Genomic DNA, 26,016 nt, shown 5'->3' on the forward strand with positions numbered 1-26,016 from the left:
AGAAGTTAGACTGCAGGGAGACAAATAACCCTATTTAAAAATGGGGTTCAGAGCTAAACAAAGAATTCACAGCTGAGGAATGCCGAATGGCTGAGAAACACCTAAAGAAATGTTCAACATCTTTAGTCATAAGGGAAATGCAAATCGAAACAACCCTGAGATTTCACCTCACACCAGTGAGAATGGCTAAGATCAAAAACTCAGGTGACAGCAAATGCTGGCCAGGATGTGGAGAAAGAGGAATACTCCTCCATTGTTGGTGGGATTGCAGACTGGTACAACCATTCTGGAAATCAGTCTGGAGGTTCCTCAGAAAATTGGACATTGAACTACCTGAGAACCCAGCTATACCTCTCTTGGGGATATACCCAAAAGATGCCCCAACATATAACAAAGACACATACTCCACTATGTTCATAGCAGCCTTATTTATAATAGCCAGAAACTGGAAAGAACCCAGATGCCTTTCAACAGAGGAATGGATACAGAAAATGTGGTACATCTACACAATGGAGTACTAGTCAGCTACCAAAAAACAATGACTTTATGAAATTCATAGGCAAATGGATGGAACTGGAAAATATCATCCTGAGTGAGCTAACCCAATCACAGAAAAACACACATGGTATGCACTCATTGATAAGTGGCTATTAGCCCAAATGCTTGAATTACCCTAGATGCCTAGAACAAATGAAACTCAAGACGGATGATCAAAATGTGAATGCTTCACTCCTTCTTTAAAAGGGGAACAAGAATACCCTTGGGAGGGAATAGGCAGGCAAAGATTAAAACAGAGGCAGAAGGAACACCCATTCAGAGCCTGCCCCACATGTGGCCCATACATATACAGCCACCCAATTAGACAAGATGGATGAAGCAAAGAAGTGCAGGCCAACAGGAGCCGGATGTAGATCTCTCCTGAGAGACACAGCCAGAATACAGCAAATACATAGGCAAATGCCAGCAGCAAAGCACTGAACTGAGAATAGGACCCCCGTTGAAGGAATCAGAGAAAGAACTGGAAAGCTTGAAGGGGCTCGAGACCCCATATGAATAACAATGCCAAGCAACCAGAGCTTCCAGGGACTAAGTCATTACCCAAGGACTATACATGGACTCACCCTGGGCTCCAACCTTATAGGTAGCAATGAATAGCCTAGTAAGAGCATGGGTGGAAGGGGAAGTCCTTGGTCCTACTAAGACTTAACCCCCAGTGAACGTGATTGTTGTGGGGAGGTCAGTAATGGGGGGAGGATGGGGAGGGGAACACCCATATAGAAGGGGAGGGGAAGGGGTTGTGGGATGTTGGCCCGAAAACCGGGAAAGGGAATAACAATAGAAATGCAAATAAGAAATACTCAAGTTAATAAAGAAAAAAAAAAAAAAGATGTGATCAGGAGAATCTGGTTGGATCTTATGATGAAGTCAAAGTGGCATACTGGCCTATGCCCCTTAGCTCTCACCATGAGAACAGGAATGTACACATGGTACTTACATTCCTGAAGCTTGAAAACTCTCAGAAGATGGGACATGAGAAGCTGTTTTTCTCAAACCCGTCTAGATTCTGCCACCCAGCAACCAGCTAGCCACCTTTTAAGCACTCCCAACAGTCAGATCTCTGTAGTCACATGTCTCCAGTTCTCAAAGCAGAAGTTTATTCAGTGTCTCAACTCCTTGAAGAACCCAAGGATTGTTGACTTTCTGTTTTTATTCAGTTCTCTTTGTTGTGGGAGAAGATATTGAACACCTTACATGTCTGACTGGGAAGGTGAATTCTCTGTCCCTCTTTTACAATCTTAACATCTTTGCACAAGCTTTGTTATACTGAGTACTGTTAAGAATAGTTGGAAAAAAATCCTTTATAGCACATAGTGATGTGGGCTTAATAGGTCTATAACTTTAAATCCCATCTATTTAATTACTGAAAACAATATTTAAAATTTGTATTATGAAATATTTTCTAAATAATATTTCAATGTTAACATTCATTGCTTGGTTTTCTTGCACAAAACCCTGGACATACATATGAATATTATTTTTAAACTTTAAACATACTTCTAGTATGTATAACTATAAAATACTGCATCAAATCTTCTGACACAAATACCCTATATATGTATAGTTATTCCTGAAAATTCAGTCCCCTTCCAAGTGTGAAACCCTCTCTGTATCCTAAAAAAGCCATCTCAAATACACTTCAATATTCCATAGGATGTATTTTTTTGTTTGCAAGCAGTGTAAGTAGCTTCCCAGAATCTTTATTTTATAGTAACAGTTTAAAAAAAACCAAAATTTATATAATATAGAACTTTGAAAACACAGAGAAAATTAATTATCTCTGATATTTTAAATTTGTTAATTAAATTATATTATAGTTTATATTATTTATAATTTATGATTTTGACATTTACATACAGTATAAAATAAAAAAAGAAATTACTCTTTGTGTGTCCTATATGTACTGACAGGTAAGAATTACATTTTTATCTTTGAACATGGGAAATAACAATTACATAAAAAACATTTCAAAAGTATAAGATGAGACAGTGAATGATCTTTAGTTTTATCAGTTTTATAGAGAAATAATTTGCATCTATACAACTTACCAATATTAGGTGAACAATTCAATAAGCTTTAAAAAAATCTGTCCAACTGCATAACCACCACAGAGCAATCATCATGCTAATGTTTTATTGTTTCAATAGGTCGTTTCTTTCTAATGCCAAGAATTATACCATGGAGATATTCTATAATTTATCCTTTCAATTGATATACATTTTTTTTTCTTTATTTTTTTCGGAGCTGGGGACCGAACCCAGGGCCTTGCGCTTGGTAGGCAAGCGCTCTACCACTGAGCTAAATCCCCAACCCGTACATTTTTATCTTATGAATACTATATACTATTATGAATTTTATAAACCTTTTTTTTTTTAAAGTGAATTGTTTCTCCTATATAAATCTCTAAGAAAAAAGTATTGGGATAACAAGGCACCAATCTAACTCGTGTATTTCTTAGTTACTTTTCCTTTTTTTTTTTTAAAGATTTATATATTATTATATTTATATGAGTACACTACAGCCCTCTTCAGACACACCAGAAGAGGGCATCAGATCTCATTACAGATGGTTGTGAGCCACCATGTGGTTGCTAGAAATTGAACCCAGGACCTCTGGAAGAGCAGTCAGTGCTCTTAACCACTGAGCCATCTCTCCAGCCCTTTACTTACTTTTGTTATTACTATGACAATACACCTAACAAAAAAAAGAAAGAAGGGTTTACTCTGGCTCACAGGTTGAGGGTACAATCCATTATGGAAGAGAAGTCATGGTGATAAGAGGAAATGGTCACACTATGTCTGTAGGTGAGAAGCACTGAGAAAGATGAATGCTAGTGTTCAGCTTGCTTTTTTTTTTTTATTTAGTCCAAGATTACAGCCTAAGGAATTGTGCTGCCCACATTTATGGTAGTCTTTCCAGTTCAATTAGCCCAGTGGTTCTTCTCCACAACCAGTGTAGCTTCCTAATGCTACAACCATTTAATACAGTTCCTCATATTGTGGTGACCCACAACCATAAAATCATGTTGTATTACTTCATAATTGTAATTTTGCCAGATATGAATCATAATGTAAATAATTTTTGGATAGAGATTTGCCAAAGGGGTCAAAATTCACAGGTTGAGAAACATTATTTATTACCCTAAGGTGGAAACTCCTTGACAGACATGTCCAATATTTATTTCTGTGTTCCCCTAATCTTTAACAGTTCCAACACTGCTCAGAAAATCTTTTCAATCCTCATCTAATCCTTAACCATGAACCTGTACATTTAGAAACCAAGTTACATACACTCAGTGGAATAGAGTTAATAGTTCTATTCCAAAGATCAGAACAAAGCAAGATAGAAACGCTACAAGGAAAACAGTCAAAACCTTTAGCCCTCCCTATATGAGGCTTCTGGGGTTCAAATCATAGGGGCTCAAAGGGTTGGGTAGTCAGAACTCTCTAGTTCTGTTGCCAGCAGGATACCTAGACTCTTGAACCCGTTCCACTCTATTGCTCAAAGGGTTGGGCAGTCAGAACTCTCTAGTTCTGTTGCCAGCAGGATACATAGACTCTTGAACCTGTTCCACTCTATTTCCTATAGTATTCCTTCAGTGGACATCCCTTGGTCCCCAATAAAATCCTGGGGTCTCCACTGTAACTTCGATGTTACCTTTACAACCTCAGGCAATTGCTGCCTTCCCGGAGCTGGGGACTGAACCCAGGGCCTTGCGCTTGCTATGCAAGTGCTCTACCACTGAGCTAAATCCCCAACCCCAATAGCTACCTTCTTACTGGGACTCCAAACTTCCCACACACTGGCTTTAGCAAATCTCTGGAACCATTTGCATTTTCACAAGATGGAGTCTTCAGTGTTTCTGGGATACCATTCCTATTGAGTTGGTGTAAAGGTTTCTCTTTAATGATACAAATCTCTAATGATTCCAACTACTTTTAAACTTGCCTTTTCTGCACTTTTATACTTGCTCATACTCTTTTCCTTACAAACCTATGTATTTCATATCGCTTTGTTCCACTTTTTACTTTTAATCACTGTAACCTGAGGAAGAGAAGCAGCAAGTACGAATACTATACTGCCTTGAAATTTCCTCTGTAAAATGTTAGCCCATACATTGGGAATTCTGCCTAAATTAAGTTCTCAGAACTTGGGCCAAATAAAGTCAGGTTTTTGTTTGTTTTGCTTTGCTATAACATAACATAAAAGGCTTCTAGCCCAGTTTCCCATATAACCTTCTTCTTCTTTAAACTGTCATGAGCCAGACCTCTGCTGTCCAGTTTTCTGCATTCTGGCCTTCCAAATTTACATCACAATGACCCATAAAGTTCTGCATTCAGAATTTTGGGTTTTTCTAGTCCAAATGCCTAAACTCTCCCACACTCTCCCCCACAAACTAGTTCCACAGGCCTAAGAAGCACATAGTCAAAATTAACACAGCAATGATCCCAGTCCTGGCATAAATTATTTCTCCTGTTATTATGACAAAATACCTAACAAAATAAGTTAAGAATGGATTATTTTGACTCATGGTTTGAAAATACATCTCTCATCAAGGCAGGACAGCCATGGTGGCAAGAACATAAGACAGTTCATTACGTTGAATCTATAGTTAGGCAAAACAGATTAACAGTTTTGTGATCTTTTTATTTAGTCTAGGACCACATCTCATGAAATGCTCTAATCCTCTAGGAAGGGTCTTCCCCCAGGTAGCCAAATGGGAAAAGTCTCTCACAGGCAGGCCTAAAGGCCTGTTTCCATGTTAATACTAACCCCATTAACTTGTCCATCAAGATTACACATTACAATTGGATTTAGAGTCACTGAGGATACACCTCTAAGACTGTCACAGAGGGGTTTTCAAGAGAGGTTTAACTAAGAGGAAGACCCATCCCCAGCAGTGAGATATAAAGAGGTTAGGGATATACTCCTGCCTTCCCTGCTTCTTCCGGAACTGAGTTCATCCATGGATGCTATTCCTGCTACTCAGAGTTGATATTGCATTCTAATTCTGCAGTCTTCTCATATAGACACAACTTTTCAGGGACCTTCCAGGCTCTTGGCACCGGACTGAGTCAGCTGAAGTTCTTAGATTGAATCCTAGGCTTCTCTACCATTCCAACAAGCAGATGGCCAGTGTTAGGATTAGCATGTCAGATACTCTAATCCCATTCTTTCTTTCTCTTTCCCTTTGCCTCTCCTTTTTATTCCTCTAGAGCACTCTGCTAATACTTTTTTTTTCAATTTTAAAGAAACTATGAGTTTCCAAACTTAGTGTATTTATCTGCATTTCTATCAGCAAAACAGTATTTCAGAGGTGTTGTATTACAAAAGTCCTGGAATTACAGGTATGGATTACCATGCACAGCTTTTTTAAAAAGGAAAGTTATGGTAGCTCTCTAAAATATTTACTTTGGTTAGCTATCATATTTTAATTTTTATTCTGCCAAAGTATTATTAAACTAATTATGGAAGTCTATTAAAAATAAAAATGTTCCTGAAAAAATATCAAATATTTTAGGAAGTATACAAAAGAAATGCATTGATACCATGAATTGATTCTGAATTTGTTTCTTCCCCTAAAAGTCACTTTATTTAAAAGATAAACCTCTAAATAACCTTGACTACATTAAGCACAGTGATACGCTCAAAGTAATTTTTATGATGTTTAATTTATCCACTTAAAAAGTATAAGATAGGTTGGGGATTTAGCTCAGTGGTAGAGCGCTTGCCTAGCAAGTGCAAGGCCCTGGGTTCGGTCCCCAGCTCCGAAAAAAAAAGAAAAAAAAAGAAAAAAGAATAAAAAGTATAAGATGCTTTCTCTTTTTCATTTTTTTGACATACAGAAATGATAAATCATGGTGGTGACCCATCTTGGACAATTGAGAGCAAGGACATCAAGCAAACATGGCAGATGGGTAAGACAATGGAAGTATGTGTGTGAAACGTTAGTGGGACAAACATGTTTGTTTGAACTAATTTAAAACACCACTACTGGTGGTTTAAACAACTAGGGTCTTGGTTAAGTAGCCAAGCCTCTCTTACAGCTAGTAAATGGCCTTTCGAGGTCTACATTTAAATAACAACAGCAAGTGCAGTTCTTAACATGATAGCAACCATAAATGGAGTATTCTTATGATAATATTTGAATATCCTTAAAGAAGAAAAATTATTAATTGTTGGGCCAGCATCACAGGGTAAATGGAGGCAGACAGTCGTGGCCAAAACTGCTTTACCTTTGGCAATTTCTATTGGTGATTAAGTGGCCAAAGGTAGTTACTTTGGGCAATTTCTTCCTTTAACTCTGTTATTCTGTGGCTAAAAGCTTGTGGCTTCTGGCAATTTAACTCCTGCTGATAGCAACAGGGGACTAATTTAAAAAGCTTAGTTATCCTAATTCTTTGTCTCTTGGCTCAAACACCCTTCACTAGCTAGGATAGAGTCTTATAAAGAATTTGTTAACTTGTTGTAAGCCAGAGAGAAAAGAAAAGGAAGGAAGAAAGTCAAGCACACACATAGACACACACAAACACAGACACAAAGATACACACACACACACACACACACACACACACACACACACACACACACACACACACGAACACTTTGGCCAGGCCCAATCACCTGTTTCATTAATTTCACAAGTGTTCATGCATACTTACATACATACACATATACCAACACACGTATGTATGTACATACATATACATATATACATTTGTTGGATAGGGCAGAGCCTCAAAGCCACACTTTCTTTTCTCTGGCAATCTATACCTTCTATACAAAAGTTCTTTATAAAATACTTCAGTTACAGAAGAATGTTGATATTAAGTTCAAAAGAGTATTTCATTCTATAAGCTCATCGTAAGTTTAAAGCAACACTTTCATATGTCCTCACTTTACCATAGTGCACACCTGAGGCTTCATCCTTGGACCTGGTCTGGAATGAATGTTTTTTCTTGATCACTAATCTATCCCAAGCCTATTTCTCTTCTTAGTGCAATTTATGGAAGCTCACTGCATTCCTTATTTCTGGGGAGCACATCTAGAGTTAACTTTAGTCCCAATACGTGTCTTTGTTTTTAATTACGATGTGCGTTTTACCCTGCTGAGTTCCTCTGCTTACACATAAGTCCTTGAGAGACTGTGCAAACATGAAGGAATGGCCTTCAAATGGTCAAACATAGATACTGTGTATCATAAACTCGCCACTTAAACCTTTGTGTTCACTGTTTATCTTCCTGGAACTGGTACATTCTGTGCTGCTTGACTTTAAGACACTGAGAGAACAGTCCTGCCTGCTGGCGTGGTGTGCAGGGCAGTTCCTCCGTATTCTGTCTCTTTCTTCTTCCTATATCAGCCTCACTCCCTAGTTGTGGTTCCCACGGGCTCATGCACTCATTATGCAGCCTTTGCTTACTATTGTATGAGGAGGGGGCAGACTCTATTCTTGATTCTAACTTCATTACATCTTTCTGACAAAACATGTAAAACCATTTCCCTAAAACTTTCTTCCTGAAAGCATTTGAATCAAATCAGGAAGTTATCAATCCACCTAAACAGCATTTATTTGTGAACGTCCTTCTTCCTCATGCTGATCTGAAGGAAATTTGCCCAGTTGTGTAGGCTGATGCCCAGGAATCATTAGGCTATATAACAACAGCAGGAAAGGCCTATCAGCAGCGAGAAGCAGTCCTGGGAGGAAGTCTCTGAGGCTGGGTCTCTCCAGAGTGCACCCATTGCTGCCAAGCAAAACAGTGGGCTCCAGGAAACTCACTTGTTTGCCATAGCCTTTTACTACATGGTTTCTGTCAACTAATACTTTTAAGAAGCCACATTGAGGGCTGGAGAAATGGCTCAGCAGTTAAGAGTACTGGCTGCTCTTCTAGAGGACCTGAGTTCAATTCCCAGCACCCATATGGCGGCTCACAACTGTCTCTAACACCAGTTCCACTGGACTCAACATCCTCACATGCAGGCAAAACAGCAACATATATAAAATAAAAATAATTACATTTCTTTTTAAAAAGATATATTGAAATAAGTCTTGCTGTCTTTGGATAGGTACCCAGAGGGCAAAATAAAGTATAAACTGTACCACATAAGTAAGCTGACAAAACTAAAACAATTTAAAGGCTATTTACTTTAATATGAATTATTATATTTGGTAATGTTACAATAAAAGCAAAAGTATTGGTAGAAATCCTTACCACAGAAAAGTATTCATCCGTACCCTGTTCTTGTAAATCAGAATTCCTCCTGACATCACTCCAATCAGGATTTCATTGTTACTTTGATCCTTCAAAATAAATAAATATATGACACTCTAAAATAATTAAAACAGGATTAGATTTTTTAAAAAACACATTTCAAAGATTACCCAAAATTTAATTGTACTTAATTACAAATCCAAATAGTTTGTTGTTGCCTCATAAAAGGCAAACTTTCAAAACAAGCTGAAATGCAGCATTATTAAAATTCACTACTCTAGAAGCTGGAGTGATGTTTCAGAAGGTAAGCCCTTGCCACACAAGCTTGAGGACCAGAGTTCAGATCCTTAGAAACTCATGTGGCCTTGGCAGCCCACCTGCCAAAGAGGGAGGAGAAAGGCAAACCCCCAGCAAACTGTCTACAAGACTAGACATATCAGCACGCTCTGGGCTTTATCCTGTCTTAATAAATAAGGTATAAAAGTATTAAAGATGATTCTTGACATCAAATTTGGGTTTCTATATGCACATGTACACATATTCCAGTGCACCCACACATAAACCACACACAAAATGTTTTGTTTTTTTTTTTTAAATCAGTCTTAAAGTACAAATTCTCTTATGACCAGGACTGACTTTTTGATCAAGGGGGATCTATGATAAAATATCTACATGATACGAAAAATCCTTTAACTAACAAAATATATTAGCAATATCATGAAAAAACAAAATAGACTGTTCTTAAGTTTCAAAGCCCATAGAGAAGAAAATTAATTATGTTTTGAAGAATGTGTAAGCGCTTTCATATGACAATCCAAATTAAATAGACTATTTTGCATTATTGAGCATGAAAAGACTTTAAATATTTTTCTTAAATGTCAATCTTTGAAACAGTTTTGCTTTTTCACTCGAAATGGCATGCATTAACCTCCTAAATCCATGTGTCCTGAAGCCAGACCAAATTAATGAAACAAATCCTTTAAACTATAGCTTTAAGACTTACTTTCTTCTTTTTATTTTCTTCATATCACTTATTACTATAACATTTTTCTCTCCAAAAAAATGTAAATAATAAAGAATAGAGCCTTTGTTCAATCATCTGTTCTGTGAACTCTTAGGTAGAACAAACAGTTCTCCCAAATCTATACAAAAATGCCCTAACTGATTAGCTTGGCATGTCATTTGAACAATAGTAACAGCCCATTTTATCTTCCTCCAAACTAGTAAAAACCTAGTTAGGCAACATAAGTTTGATGACTGATTTGTGACAACATAATTTCATGTTTTATTAGTGAAGCTTTCGTCTCTTTTCAGTTCTGGTTAACCAAAAGAACCCAAACTAAAGTCTTGACTATAGACTTCTCTGTGAAGCCTTCTGTAGTTCACATCCACACATTCCTCATATTTATCTGCCTCTTAAACCACTTATCTGAAATACCTAATTAATATCAATATATAACATGGTGAACTATTTAAAAGAAAAGCTAAATCGACAGTCAGCAAGAGACAGGATAAGCTAAGTAGGAAACTGACTACGAAGGCACAACCAGAGGCATGGGTTTTCATACTGCAATTATAGCAGTGATTACACAAAACCACACAAGCTTTAAAACAAAGACCTGAACGTACACAACACGCTACCTGAAAAGTAATAGCCCTTTGTGGTTCCTCACAAATCTTCTCTGTTTCTTTTTAACTTAAAATTTCACTGACTGCCAGAAATGGTGGCATACATTTGGGAGGCAGAGGCAGGCAGATCTTTGAGTGTGAGGACAGCCTGGTCTACAGAATGAGTTCAGGACAACCAGGGAAAAACACAGAATACCCCCACCACAACAATGGCTTAAGACATATTTAGATATGTTTTAAGATAAATAACTGGGATAACTCTGCTCCATTTAAAAACAGAGCACAGAAATTTCACCTTGCTTGTTTCAAATACACTTTGCTTCTGATGCTCAAATAAACGTAAGTTTTCTTTCTGTGTTCTTCCTTTATATTTACTGAACAATCTTTTGAGGTCTTAGTATGTCCATACAAGAAATAATGCATTTCCTGGCCTTTAAAAAGGCATTTTTTGGAGAGATCACATCACTGTGCTGTTAGGCTGGCCTGGGTGGAGTGATCTTGCCTCAGGTTCCCAAATGCTCAGATGAGAAGCATGTGTCACCATGTGCAGCATTCTTTGGTTTGGTTTGTGCTAAACATGTTTCCACATAACTTGCCATTTAAAACTTAAATCTCTTTAATCTGATAGTCTACATTTAGTATTGGCTCAGAAACTGTTCTACAATCTAACAGTTAGGAGAAAGGAGGACTACTTGATTCTATCAGTAAGTAATGACATAGTTAGTTCTATGTGCTTTAACTTTGCATTCAATTCTGTAAATAACTCTGGTCCATTTGAAAACAGCACATATAATTCCCTTTATTTCTAATTTCAAATACTCTTTTGCTTATGATACTCAAATAAACATAAGTTTTACCTGAACATTTTAAAGCATGAACTAATTTTAAAATGTGATTCTATCAGTTGTAAACTTTCCCCTTAAAAAAAAAAACAAAAAACAAAACCTTCTGCACAAATGCCAATGAGAATATGTAATAAACCTAAGTGTAAAAATAACCCCAAATATGGAAGGAGAGTGAATAATCAGTTAAAAAAAAAAGTCCAAAGAGACAATTAAGGAATTACAAGATATCAATCTTTTGAGGAAACCAGGCCATCTGGAATTCTAAAAGTGGACAGACAAGCCTGGACTATGTAAGACAGGCCTTTAATCCAGCTCATGAGGCAGAGGCAGGCAGATCTCTGAGGTCGTCCACTCTGATCTACAGAGGGAGTTCCAGGACAGCCAAAGCTACACAAAGTTTCAGGAGAGCCAAAGCTATAAAAAGTGACAGGAAAGCCAAAGGTACACCAAGAAACACTGTCTCAAAAAATGGGGGGGAAAAGTTGAGACAGACATAGGCTTTGTGAAACATAAAAGGTAGAGGTCATTCCTGAGAAGCTGACTGGGTGAGTCCCTGAGTGGCAAAAGCACTATAGGATAGAACTTTGAATACTTCCCCAGTGGATTCTGTACCTGATTGTTTGTGTACTGGGGCAACTTCAAAGTAATCTAAGGAAAAAAGAGGCCCTTGCTTCCCTTTATGGCTACTACTAGCCAAATACAGCTCAAGAATGTGTCTAAGGGAATAAAAATTCCACTGCTGAAGGCTATAATTCTACTGAAAATAGCTGGACTTTAAGTACTTCAAAGGAATATAAAAATCTTGATAATTTACAAAAAGGAATATAGCCACAGATGATGGACAGCCTTTCACAAATATAGCTCAGAGGACAACGATCTCTGTGAAAAAAAAAAAAGTTTCAAATAGGAAAAGAGTTACACTGTGAAAAGCCAGTGATTATATATTTAAAGACATGACAGGCAGACATGGGCTTTACAAATAAAATTTGACCACGAGCTAGCTCATGTCTGAAACAAAAGAACACACCTTGGTGACATGAGAACATCTTTTATGATCATGATTAGCAAAGATTTTGAAAAAAGCACTGCCCCAAGGCAACTTCTGTTTACAAAACAAATGTTCTAAAACTACTGGACCCTACAATCCACATTGAGTTTGTAACATAAACCAACACCCAAAAGAAAAACAATTCATTTCCACCCATCTTGTACTTATGCTATTGTGAAATATTTATTTCAATAAGAAATTTTTACTGCAACTATTATCCTGTCACCTAGTTCTCTCAAGGAATTAAAATTTTGAGGCACTGGGGTTTACGGCTAAGTATAAGAGTACCTGAGGCCCTGGTTCGATCACCCCAGCACTGTACACACCAAAAAAGCATTTAAAATCCTTTATATCAAGGAAAAAAGCCTAGGGGTTGGGGATTTAGCTCAGTGGTAGAGCGCTTGCCTAGGAAGCGCAAGGCCCTGGGTTCGGTCCCCAGCTCCGAAAAAAAAAGAACCAAAAAAAAAAAAAGGAAAAAAGCCTAATTCAACATCTAAGTAATTTTTCCTTACTTACCCTTGCATAGTGAAATTCAACTCCATAGAGTTCCAAGGTACGTGCTGTGTTTAGGTAATTAAATTCTGCTTCTGCAGGAGATAAGCCACTGTAAAGAAAACATGAGGTTGAAAACTAGATCCATAGAAAAGTTACAAGAATATTATGTAGAGAAAGAGTCTAAGTTTTATATAGTAACATCTACCTTATTTCAAGGTCATTGTTTTCCGGGAATACATGAACACTGTGAGTGCTGGGGCTAGTGAAGTCATGGACCTTACGGTTGTAGAGAACCTACTACCATCCTTTTTCTACAACAGTGTAATTCCTCATTACATCCTAAAATTTTTCATTGTGTCCAGAGGTAACTGTAGCTCTTAACCCTTATGAAACAGGGACTTTTGCTGTCTCTTTACACCATATGAGATCATTTCAGAAAACCGTAGCAGATAATGCAGAAAAACAATGAATCATGGGGGAAGGAAGCTATCACCACTGGATGCATCTAGAACACAACTCCTGAACCTAAGGCTCAGAGAACACTGAGGAAGAGGGAAGCAAAAAGACTGCAAGAGCCAGCAAACCAGGAAGTCTTCTGTGAGAGTGTGTCTCCAAAAAACCATAGCGAAGCTTCATTCATGATATCCCAACAGTGTAGCTGCTTAAACAACAGTGGTACCAATAGACTTGCTAACAGGAAAAAGGGAAACTCATGAGGTCCCACCCACAGACAAGGGAAGGAGGAGAGTGGTGAAATACTCTAATTAAAAAAAATTTTTTTTCATCTTTATTAACTTGGGTATTTCTTATTTACATTTCGATTGTTATTCCCTTTCCCGGTTTCCGGGCCAACATCCCCCAACCCTCTGCCTCCCTTCTTTATGGGTTGTTCCCCTCCCCATCCTTCCCCCATTGCTGCCCTCCCCCCAACAATCACGTTCACTGGGGGTTCAGTCTTGGCAGGACCCAGGACTTCCCCTTCCATTGGTGCTCTTACTAGGCTATTCATTGCTACCTATGAGGTTGGAGCCCAGGGTCAGTCCATGTAAAAAAATTTTAAAAGACACTGGCAATTAGAAATCACGGAGGAATACTACAAATCAGCCATGAAGAAAAGGGAAAAGAATACAGTAAGTTTAAAAACCTCTAGCTGATCTTATAGGTATTAACAAAGCTACTTATTTCCTGACATAACTTTAAAACATTTTTTTAGATTTGTTTATTTATTTAATGTATGTGAGTACACTGTTGCTGTCTTCAGAGACACCAGAAGAGGGCATCGTATCCTATTACAGATGGTTGTGAACTACCATGTGGTTGCTGGGAATTGACCTCAGGACCTCTGGAAGAACAGTCAGTGCTCTTAACCAGAGACACTTCTCTAGTTCTAAAACATATCTCATAATACAGTTTATACATAACCACACAGTATATACATAGCTACATGTAAAAATGTATGGAGTATACTATATATACACTGCCAATAACATGAACAAACATGAGTATCAAGATATTTTTAGAGCAATTATGTATTCATTAAATGTCTTCGATTTATTGATTTTAACATTTCAACAATTTTTACTATGTTTCAAAATATACTTAGTAACAATGACAGATGGGGAATAATCAGGCATTCATCTGAGATGCTTAGAAGTACAATTCCATAGGGAAGTTGAGGATAAAGCTTTATATTTAAAAAAATATTTCTATTGATTCTTAAAACACAAATATCAGAACTACCCAAACTACAGCCCCTTTAAAACGTCTACTCTATTTCAAACATACTCCTAACAGTTAATGGAGTTCGCATGCAGTACAGCAGAGAACTACACCGGTGAAAATATCAGCCTTTTCATCACCGACACTGGAAAGGATCCAACAACTTGCCAACGCACAACCAACATTAATGTGACCCTCAAGACCACCGAGGAAACTGTGTAAACTATAAAGTCCTCCCAATTAAACCAGGTTTCCGTTTTTACATCTGATGATTCAGCTTTTCAAACAGAACTAGCTTTGGAAATACAACCCCTTTCCTTATTTAAGGGAATGTCATTAGGTAAAATTTAAAACCCCAACTTAGCTTCAAAGCTTTGACTTGGACAGGCTATATGAAAAGTTTTTACTTATAAAGAAATGGCTTTTATAGGAAAACAGCATCCTCATCACACTAGACCACAGTTACAGCACACAACGCTAGTCCCAGTGCTTGAGAGGCAGAGCCCGGTAGAATTCTGAGTTTAAGGCCAGCCTGGTCTACCGAGTAAGTTAGGACTCCTAGAGCTACAAAGAGAAACCCTTTCCAAAAACAATAACAACAAAACTAACAAACAAAAAACAGAAAGAAGAAGAAGAAGAAGAAGATTCAGAATTTCTAACTCAAAATATTTTAATTCTCTCAAATTCAAATCTAAGGAAATAAAGCAACAGAAACAGATCTATGGCCAAGGTTCTGAGATAGTAAGTACTTTAAGCCAGGACATTTAACTCTAGTTCAGACTTTGACCACTATGCAACAATATCTTCACTATTCTGAATCACAGGTTAAAGCGAAACTGCACTCTGAGCCATCAAACACAATGCTTAAGGCCAGACATAGTGATGCACAGCGTAAATCCCAGCACTTGGGAGACAGAGGCAGGTGGATTTCTGTGAGATAGAAGCTGGACTACATGGTATATTCCAGGATAGAGTTCTGCATAGAGACCCTGTCTCAAATCAAATCAAATCAAATCAAATCAAAACAATTTTCTTCTTGAAAAAAATGTCCCATGGAGCTGGAGACTTGGCTTAGTAGTTAAGAGAACTGGTTGCTCTTAAAGATGACCCAGATTCAATTCCCTACATGGTAGCTCACAACAGTGTAACTCCAATCCTGACACCCTCTTCTACCTCAGTAGGTACTAGGCAGGCACATGGTCCATAGACATACATACATGCAGAACACTCATACACTCATACATGCAAGTATATAAATCTGAAGGACTATCACAAAAGATGAGGTTAAAAATACTCTCAAAGTTGACTACTCCCGAGAATGGAACAAGTTAACTGCCTTTAAAAGAACATCAGAAGAAATTTATTAGAGTGTTACTCTTCTCCCCCTCATTCATTACTAAACATAATTAACATACTTCAAAACTCTGAAAACTAAGATGACCAAGCCAATTGTACTGAATATTATAAACACATTATTCCAAAATTTCCTTTTTTAAAATTAAAGTTACATTTTATTTTTAATTACATCTATATGTAATTATGTGTGGGCATGTGCACCTGTGTGAGGGTACCCATGGAGGCCAGAAGAGGGCATCAAGATCCCTTGAAGCTGTAGTTCCACACCGTTTTAGTTATCTGATCTGGGTGCTGGAAAATAAACTTGGGTCCTCTGTAAGAGCAACAAGTACTGAGTCATCTCTTCAGCCCCCTAAAATTACTTTTTTAAAGGACCGACAATGTTAAATGAAGCAATCAACATATAACAGTTTTAAATCTATAAAAAATAAGGAAAATATGGGTATATTTATTCCCATAAGATATGCTTATAATTTCAAATCAAAGATAATGCTTTCTGTTGCCAAAGAGCATTTTGCCTTAAGAAAGATACATTCTACTGTTCACTTTGGGAACCCAGAGTTGGGGTTGGGACAGGGTTGCTTTGCTTTTATCCAACAGAAAAACAAAAGCTATGCTCATAAAAGCTAACATGGGGTAGAGTTTCATGTTACTCTGAACAGCTAGCCCATCTCCTTGGAATATGAGGCTCCCACGAAAAAACTGATGGCAGCTCCTAAGAACTAGCTTAAAATAGGAAGTCACGCTTTAATTAACAACCATGCTCTTTAAATGTGGGATCCCATGAGAGAACTGATTATGGCCCACCCTAGTACATGAGACACAGCCAAGGCAAAACCTCTAAGCAGACACAAGGTTGCTTGGGAATATGTTTATACAGTAAAAGAAAGGAAATTTAAACAAACTTGAATAAAAAGATATTGAGTTAATTTATATAAAGAATATAGATATATTTATCCACATAGATATTAATCTCCACAGAAGGAAGAAATGGGAATTGGTGTTTCCATGGGTACCTAATAATAAATGTGCGCACGCGCGCGCACACACACACACACACACACACACACACACACACACACACACACACACCCATCCATCCATCCCAAACTTTGATCTCAATATTTGGGAGATGAAAGGAGGGACAAATAGGTTCTTTGTGAGTTCAAGGCCAGCCTAATGTATAGAGCATATTCTAGTCACCTCAGGCTACACAGAGAAAACCTGTCTCAATGAATAATAATAATTGTTTTAAAATGTTTTGTTTTAAATTATCAAATGAAGGAAGTTATCAATGGCTATGATGGTATTGTAATTCATTGAAAGAGGTCAAAATGGAGCAGACCTAGGTAGAAAAGGGCCTAACAAATTGGGTCATTCTATACATTTTAGTATTATACTTTAGACTGGAAGAAAAAGGACATGCTATGATGGGAGAGAGGCTCTGTACTTGTGTTGACAGAAAAGAAGAAAAGGCTTTGGATTGCTTCCAAAATAATAAGGAACAGATATGATAAAGAGAAACCCCCTGAATATCTTGGCAGCAGTGAGGAGAAAGTGAAGAAGACCAAACAAACAGGTGATATTTTTGTTGATTTCTCCAGTTGTGGACAGGTCTGAAACTGACTAGACAGGAAAATATCTCCTACCAGAATTTGAACTATACAGAGCTAATAAATCTTGTTGGCTACAGAATTGTCATGACTTATTATTACATACCATCCTTTCCTATGGCAAAAATGGAAATTTATATTGCCGTTTGGTCATATGATCAAAGTAACTTCTAAGAAAAGACAGTTATCTTCCACCTGCTCAAACAAGGAGCAGAAAATCATCTTCAATTGAGCTATATGCCCTGCACGTTCCATACAATTGTCTCTATAGAACTATGTATACCTGGAAAGTTTACTGTAGAATGAAAGACCAGGAGGGCATCTGTCTTAGGTAGGGTCTTACTGCTATGAACTGACACCATGACCAAGGCAAGTCTTATAAAGGACAAAAAGGCAGGTCTTATAAAGGACAACATTTATTTAATTGGGGCTGGCTTACAGGTTCTGAGGTCCAGTCCCTATCATCAAGTAGGGACCATGGCAGCATCCAGGCAGGCACGGTATAGGAGGAACTAAGAGTTCTACATCTTCATCTGAAGACTGCTAGAGAATACTGACTCCCAAACAACTAGGACAAGGGTATTAAAGCCCCTGCCCACAAGGCCACACCTCCAAACAGTGCCACTCCCTGGGCCAAGCTTATTTATACAAAGCATCACAGCATCCCTGACAGTATTCACCTTCAAGGTGAGATGTATAGACCTGCTATTTCAGCTCTGTGACCCACCCTGCCTTAAACTGATGCTGTTTCCAGAGACTTGCTTCTGGAACAGGTTCAGAAAGGACTGCTAATCCCAGGTGACCTCCGTTTATCCAGCCTTTCAGACTGATCCATTTAAGACTTCACTTCAAAGACCACATGAAGGTCAAGAAGAAAGACCAAAGCATGGAGGCTTCAGTCCTTTTTTGAAGGGGGAACAAAGTACTCAAGGGAGGGAATACAGAGACAAAGTGTAGAGCAGAGACTGAAGGACAGGCCATTCAGAGAATGCCCTACCTGGGGATCCATCCCATATACAACCACTAAACCAAGACACTAATGCAGATGCCAAGAAGTGCTTGCTGACAGGAACCTGATATAGCTGTCTCCTGGGAGGCTCTGCCAGAGCATGACAAATACAGAGGGGGATGCTCACAGCCAACCATTGGACTGAGCACAGAGTCCCCAAAGGAGGAGTTGGAAAAAGGACTGAAGGAGATGAAGAGATTTACAACCCATAGGAAGAACAACATCAACTAACCAGACATCCCAGACCCCCCTCAGGGACTAAACCAGCAACCAAAGAGTACACATGGAGTGACCCATGGCTCTGGTCACATATGTAGCAGAGGATGGGCTTGTTGAACATCAATGGGTAGAGAAGTCCTTGGTCCTGGGAATGTTTGATATGCCAGGGTGGAGAGGCAGGAGCGGGTGGATAGGTGGGGAAGCACCCTTATAGAAGGAGGGGGAGGGAAGATGGGATAGGGGGTTTCCAGAGGGGAAACAGGGAAAGGGAATAGCATCTGAAATGTAAATAAATAAAATATCCAAAACAAAAAACACTTCACTTAATCAACATACAGAGACTGAACAACAACTAATGTCAGTGAGCTTTCTTTTGACTTAACCATTTTTCTAATTTTCTTGGACTACCGAAAAGGAAATCTTTACCTCAATACAAGAGGAAGCAATTATGAGAAGAGTATTGTCCCAGTACATTAAGTTGCAGTCATTGGTCATTTCGTGAGTAATATATATGTTAGCATTTTAGGGGATGATTTACAAATTTATGGTCTTGGACAGGGAGGAATCTAAATAGGAGGACAGATTTCTCTTTCCTTTCCTTTTTTTTTTCTATCTTTCTTCCTTAGGTAAGGGAAGGGGATTGAGAGGGAAAAGGGGGTATATAGAAATATATAAAATTTGACAAATAGAGGTAGATTATTGAATCTACTCTTAAAGCAAAAGACATTTTATAGCCATAATCTTACATTGGTGGAGATTTTTATATTTTGATGCAAACTGAGGTTATACTTTGTTACACTGGTATAGAATTTTGTATATTGATACAGATTTAAGTTTTCATTGGTATAAATCTTTGTATACTGATACAAAATTTAAGATTAATTGTTATGATTTAATATATGTATGGTTCAACTCTTATATGGGTATTATGCCTATGCAACTCATTTATATACAAGATTTAGTTCCAATCCTTTTAATAGCTGCGATTACAAACTGTTTAGGATAATTAAGTAATGCAAATTAAGAGTCAGTCAATCAAACTCATGATCATGTTAGATACTAGTCTAGATTACCACAGAAATATCCATCCCGAGGTTGTACAGATAATAGCTAGCTGGAGACAGATGTTTGTTTATTTAGACACACTATAAATAGATGGTCTTCAAAAAACTCCAGAAGCTCATAAATATGGCATTTAAATATAATATTATTAATTTAAAACCTTTTTTGATATTAAGACATGTCAACTCCTGACAGTAACCCATTCAACTTGGGAAAAGATGAGCTTCAGAAACCTCCATATGGAGTTATTTCACTTATGGCATGTTAGCCACTGGGGAAAGAAAATGACCTAAGTTCATCTGCAGACAGAATGCTGTCCAGAAAGAACTACCAAATGCAGGGAAGTCAACTGCCAAGCTCTGCCAAGACAGGGTAAGCAAGTCCTTCATAATTCCTGCTTCAGAAAAAGTCTATCAGATATTCTGGGCCAAAAGGCTGAAGATAGATGCTCTACCATTTTGGGGACTGTCTAGTCAACTGTCACTGTCATTTCTATAACTGTGGAAGCTGCATACTCTTTCTCAGGTCTCAGATGGGGTTAAAAACTAGTTACAGTCTCACAATTACACTGAAGTTGTTTAGCATTTAGAAAGATATTTTAGATATAAAAAGATAGTTTTAAAGTTAATAATGCAAAGTAGAATAAAATTATTTAGATACAAAACTCCAAACTCACCAATATAGGTTAGATAATAAAATACTTTCTCTTAAGTTGCTGAAAACAATTTCCATAATTGTTTCATAATTGCTCCGATTATACATTCTTTATTATTATAAAAGAAAGAGTCTTTTATTTAGATAATAAAGGGGAGTTGTTGAGGTTTGGTCTGTTGCTATGTATTGAAATTCTAAATACTGGCCCTGGTTGCCTAAGGGATAAGAGAATCCTCACATACGTCAAGTGATGCTATATAACGTTGCTTTTTAATTTAAAACTATTGTTTGAATAAAGATGCTATAGTTGGGCAGAAGAGAAAGTAGGTAGGGTTTCAGTTCCTGGACTAAGAGTCTGAGGAAGACCAAGAGGAGGAAGAGGGAAAAGAAGCTACGTAGAGAGAGGAGAATATGCTACAAGTTAGGTGAGTAATGAAAACATGACCACGAGAAATGGCCAAACAGAGTTAAGATCTACCCAGATAGAAGAGAGCAAGTTATAACTTGGGGTTACTGACAGGAAAGCAGACATAATAGTTTAGAGAGTAGATATCTACCCAGCTCTGGTACATTAAAATGCTTATAAATATAAGAGTTGTATCTCTTTTATCTGGGAACTGAATGATCTAAGCAGGTAGAAACCTCCGATTGAGATTAAATATTTCATATAACATAAACTGTTTACATACAATTTATACTTGTTATAGAAATGAACACAAGGCCATTTATGTGGTGGAATAAACAATGAAATGCCTTTAATATAAATCATCCACGTATTTTTATAATGATAATAGAAATTCCTATATCAAATACAACAATAAAATTAAGACTGATGTAAAACATTCTTTTCCTCTAGAAAGGTTCTGTCTTAAATAAGAGTTTCATTGCTGTGATGAGACACCACGACTAATGGCATCTCTTATAAAGGAAAACATTTAATGGAGGCTGGCTTACAATTTCTATTATGTAGGAAGCATGGCAGCATGCAAACACACACGGTGCTGGAAGAACCGAGATTTCCACACACATTCTGATCCGCAAGCAGAGAAAGGAGACTGTGTGCCACACTGGTTATAGCTTGAGCTAGGAGACCTCAAAGCCCACCTCCACGCTGACACCCTTCCTCCAACAAGGTCACACCTACTCCAATTAGGCCACACCTCCTAATAGTGCCACTCCCTATGGGCCAAGCATTCAAACACAGGGGCCATTCCTATCAAACCACCATAGTTGTCCATAAAGCTTAACAAATAAACAGAAAATAAAACAAATACTTACATATGCTGCTGATGTAACTTTGCAATTTCTTTCTCGAAATCTTGAGGTTGATTAGGAATGAAAGAATAATCTGAGAGGTAGCCTGCCAAGTTTTCTGACTGATTGTAGTCTCCAAGTTCAGCTAATAAGAAAAAGAAAATATTGCACTTTAATACTTTAATTATATTAAAATCAGCAATATCAGTAATTCATATATAATTATGAAATGAATGTGCTTCTAGCATTACAATAAACAAGTTGCAATAATTCACATAAAAATAATTGATAACCACCTAGATATTGATTGAATTATGTCAGTAGTTCCTACTTCCTACACATCTAAAGAACTCCTGCAATTCCACAGACTACAAACCCATGTGCAACTTGAATAAAGGTGGCTGATACTTACACTGAACAGCGAATGAAGCTAAAAGAGCAGCAGTGTTACAAGGACAGGATAATCTAATAGGGCAAAAGATAAAATACATAATTCAAGGATAAATACAATTTAAAATGTGCTGTAGTCTACTACTAACATTGGAAGTTTCTACATGCATTCACTTTAACCACAATTAAATTAATCAAGCTGGGTTTTATGGCACATGTCAATGATTCCAACATTCATGAAGTCCAGATGACTGCCAGTTTGAAGCCAATCTAGGCTATATAATAAAACAACATCTTAAAAAACAAACAAAAGAATCCCCCTCCCAACAAAAAGACTGATAAAAGGAACTAATACTAGCTAAAACCATTGTTTAAATTTATTTACAGCCATCAGTCATGAGATATTTAATACAGAATTTAAAATATTTTTAAACTATAATAAGAAAACTCTTAAAAATAGCTCACCTTCCAGTAAGAATGTCTTGCTTAATTTGCAAAAAATACTGATACCTTGGAGGGAAAAAGATATTTAGTAGAATCATCAAGTTGAGTTCTTTGATACTTTATACTTACATTAACAAAATTAAATATTTAAATATTTCCTTTTGTTATCTACACATTAGTACATGTAAACTCAGTATACAAATGCATTAGCAAAGGTGTCAGATAGAGGATTTTGTGAATTGATTAATACATGGAACTTCATATAAAACTACTCAAGACTTCTAAGCTCTCTGCTGCCAGGGAGAAGATTTGGGAGCAATAGTCTGAACACTGGTCCATGCAAGAGGAACTGAAGCATAGACAATTTAAGCATCAATGACACCGGAGCAAAAGAGCACACTAGACACCAGTGAAAGAAAAACCATCCTTTCTGTGGAAATAGGAAGTCAGGATAAGAACAGGCCTATGTGTAGATCATTTTCTTCTTAAACTTCATGTGAAAAAAACAGCTCTCTATTTCCACTAGAGTTAAGAAGCTCTTTCATCAGAAAATTAATCGAATTCTGTCTTTTAATATAGCTCTGGTATTAAAGCGTTTAAACAATCACCTTCTTTTAAAATGAGCATGTCACACTGCTGAGGTTGCCTACAAGAAGGCACTGTCCTTCTGTCCCTGATATGGGTAAGCTAGGCAATACCTGGGCAAAAATCACCTATATTGAAAATACTGGCAAAAAAACAAATGTCATGATATTAAATATTAAAAAAGGATTTATAGACATCAATCAGCTTTTAAAAAGTCAAAACTCAACATAAATATGATTTACTCTATTCAGACAGTACAATCCTATCAAGTCTATTTGATCTCATAATCAAATCTCTAAGATGGGTCTGGTGGCATAAGTCACAAACAGATCATGTACACTGCATACACAAGGCCTAAAACCACTAAAAAGAAGAAGAAGAAAATCTAAAAAGCCTTTAGTACAAAAATAGTTTTACAGTTGTGAATTAAAGGTAATATATACTTGGTATAATTGTAAAATTCTATAAGAATAATACAATTATTGAAAATCATTTATATATTCATTTAACCAAAGAAGGGAATTGTTAGATTAAAAACCAAAAGTTAAGTCCTAAAGTAGCCTATGATATGGGGCAAAATTCTAAAATTTGGGTAAGCCTTAATTACTACATTTGTAAAAGGAAAATAAGATCATTTGCCTAGTGTATATGGTTTTTTTTTTCTTTTTTCTTTTTTTTTTCCAGAGCTGGGGACCGAACCCAGGGCCTTGCGCTTGCTAGGCAATGCGCTCTACCACTGAGCTAAATCCCCAACCCCTAGTGTATATGTTTTCTGCACTAAAAAAAAAATCACTTCTGATGGTACTAGAACTTGCCAATACTGAAATACATTTATCAGGATGTAAGACTTTTGATGCTGCTATTTTTCTTCCCACAAATTCAAACTGGTGTCTATCTCGAAGTAAGGAGGTAGAGCAAACATCCGTGTGTGTGTGTGTGTGTGTGTGTGTGTGTGTGTGTGTGTGAGAGAGAGAGAGAGAGAGAGAGAGAGAGAGAGAGAAAGATATATCTATATATATCTATATATATAGATATAGATATATATAGATATAGATATATATATATAGAGAGAGAGAGAAACTACTCCCAAAAAGGTAGCAGTTGTAGACAAGGAGGTACTTGATAATAATCAGGATAATAATAATCAGGATCATCTCACTTAAGTACTTCTTTTTTTTTTTTTATTTGAAAATAGATTTTCTCGTACAATATATATTCTGATTATGGTTTGTCTTCCCTCAACTCCTTCCATATCCTCCTCTTTCCCACCCACCCAAGTACACAGCCTTTCTATCTCTTATTATAAAGTAAGCATCTAAATAATAATAATAATAATAATAATAGTAGAAGTAGTAGTAGTAGTAGTAATAACGATAATAATAATATCAGCACAAACACACAAACCAGAATCAGTCACAACAAACACAAACACAAACAAAAATCCAAAGAGAAAGCACAAGAAGCCCATACACTCTTTTAAAGACAAACAGATTTGCACACACAGAAAACCCTTAAGAATAAAATCTGGGGTTGGGATTTGGCTCAGTAGTAGAGCACTTGCCTAGGAAGCGCAAGGCCCTGGGTTCGGTCCCCAGCTCCGAAAAAAAGAACCAAAAAAAAAAAAAAAGAATAAAATCTGAAACCACTCTGTGTGTGTGTACATATCAGTGTGTGGGTATGACCACATGACATGTGCCCTCAGATGTCAGAAGAGAGAGTACCCTGGATCTCCTTGGAAGTGGAGTTACAGGCAGTAACTGACATGGGTACTGGGAACCAAAGTAGGGTAATCTACAAGAACAGTATATGCTCTTAACCCTGAGCTATCTTCTTTAGCTGCACACTGAAGTGTTTCATAGTCCTGGCTCCTTTGCTATAATACTAGAATTACCTGAGAAATGTATACATGTCTGCACTCATTTGAGTCACACTGCTTCAGAATATCTAGGCGAACAGACACATTAGAATATTTAACTGTCCTAATTCTAACTTATTAATCAGGGTAGAGAAATACTTTTGTATAGTATAATGAGTAAATGAAATGTAGTCGTGTACCACAATTTAACAAAAGCAATACTTATAAAACATAAAGAACTTTGAAATTAAAAATATATCTAATAAAAAATGGTGTCTTACACTGACAGCTTAAGCACAAGTTCATTCTCAGCTGCTTACATATTTATACTTTCTTCAGGTTCTGACTCAATTATCAGTGATATATACCCATTGTTTCCAATATATGTTATTAACACAGAGAGACACATTTAGGTTCTAATAGGAAATCCAGTTTTCTGTGTGATCTGAATATTGAACCTGCTATGGTTTGAATGTAAAATGCCCCGACAGACTCAGGTGTTTGAACACTTGGTATCCAGCTGGTACTGCTCTTGTGGAAGGTTGTGGAACCTTAAAGAGGTAGAGCCTTGCTAGAAGAAGTGAAAGCAGGTCGTGAGGTTTGCTTTCTGATTATGAATGTAATAACACAAGCTGCTTCAAGCTCCTGCTGCCATGCCTACCCTGTAATGATGGGCTGTAATCAATCCTAAACTCCAAGTCAAAATGAGCCCTCTTCTCTTGTTTCTATTCAAGTATCGAATCAAAGCAACAAGAGAAATAACTAAGACAATATAATTGACAGCATGTAATTGTTTATATTAGCAAATATCACAAACATTAAAAAAAGTTAGAAATCTAATTTTAAATTGTTGATGCTTTAGAATTTCTTATATATGTAGCTGAAAATGAAAAGTGATTTATAGTGTTTTATAATTAAAATTATTCATGAATTCTGACTAATTTCCTTGGAGTTCTTGCAAAATCAGAAAAAAATTTAGTATACTTAAGATTACTTATAATGATAAAAGATTACTTTAAATATTTAACATCAACATATTTGCTAAATTTAATATGTAAACTGTATTGTAAG

General features: G+C 36.9%; 1 protein-coding gene across 5 annotated transcripts in view; it reads right to left on the reverse strand.

The window, feature by feature from the left end:
* Positions 1-26,016, reverse strand: part of Ptpn4 (protein tyrosine phosphatase non-receptor type 4) — a 175,112-nt gene that overhangs the window by 82,755 nt on the left and 66,341 nt on the right. For all 5 annotated transcript variants that reach the window (XM_032915205.1, XM_032915204.1, XM_032915206.1 and 2 more), the window contains 5 exons: positions 22,527-22,571; positions 22,084-22,136; positions 21,696-21,816; positions 12,807-12,894; positions 8,769-8,857 (listed from right to left, as the gene is read on the reverse strand). In XM_032915205.1, coding sequence (XP_032771096.1) covers positions 8,769-8,857; positions 12,807-12,894; positions 21,696-21,816; positions 22,084-22,136; positions 22,527-22,571 — 396 coding nt within the window. The remainder of the gene's footprint in view (positions 1-8,768; positions 8,858-12,806; positions 12,895-21,695; positions 21,817-22,083; positions 22,137-22,526; positions 22,572-26,016) is intronic.

Source organism: Rattus rattus, chromosome 10 (genome assembly GCF_011064425.1).
Source record: "Rattus rattus isolate New Zealand chromosome 10, Rrattus_CSIRO_v1, whole genome shotgun sequence".
NCBI lineage: Eukaryota > Metazoa > Chordata > Mammalia > Rodentia > Muridae > Rattus > Rattus rattus.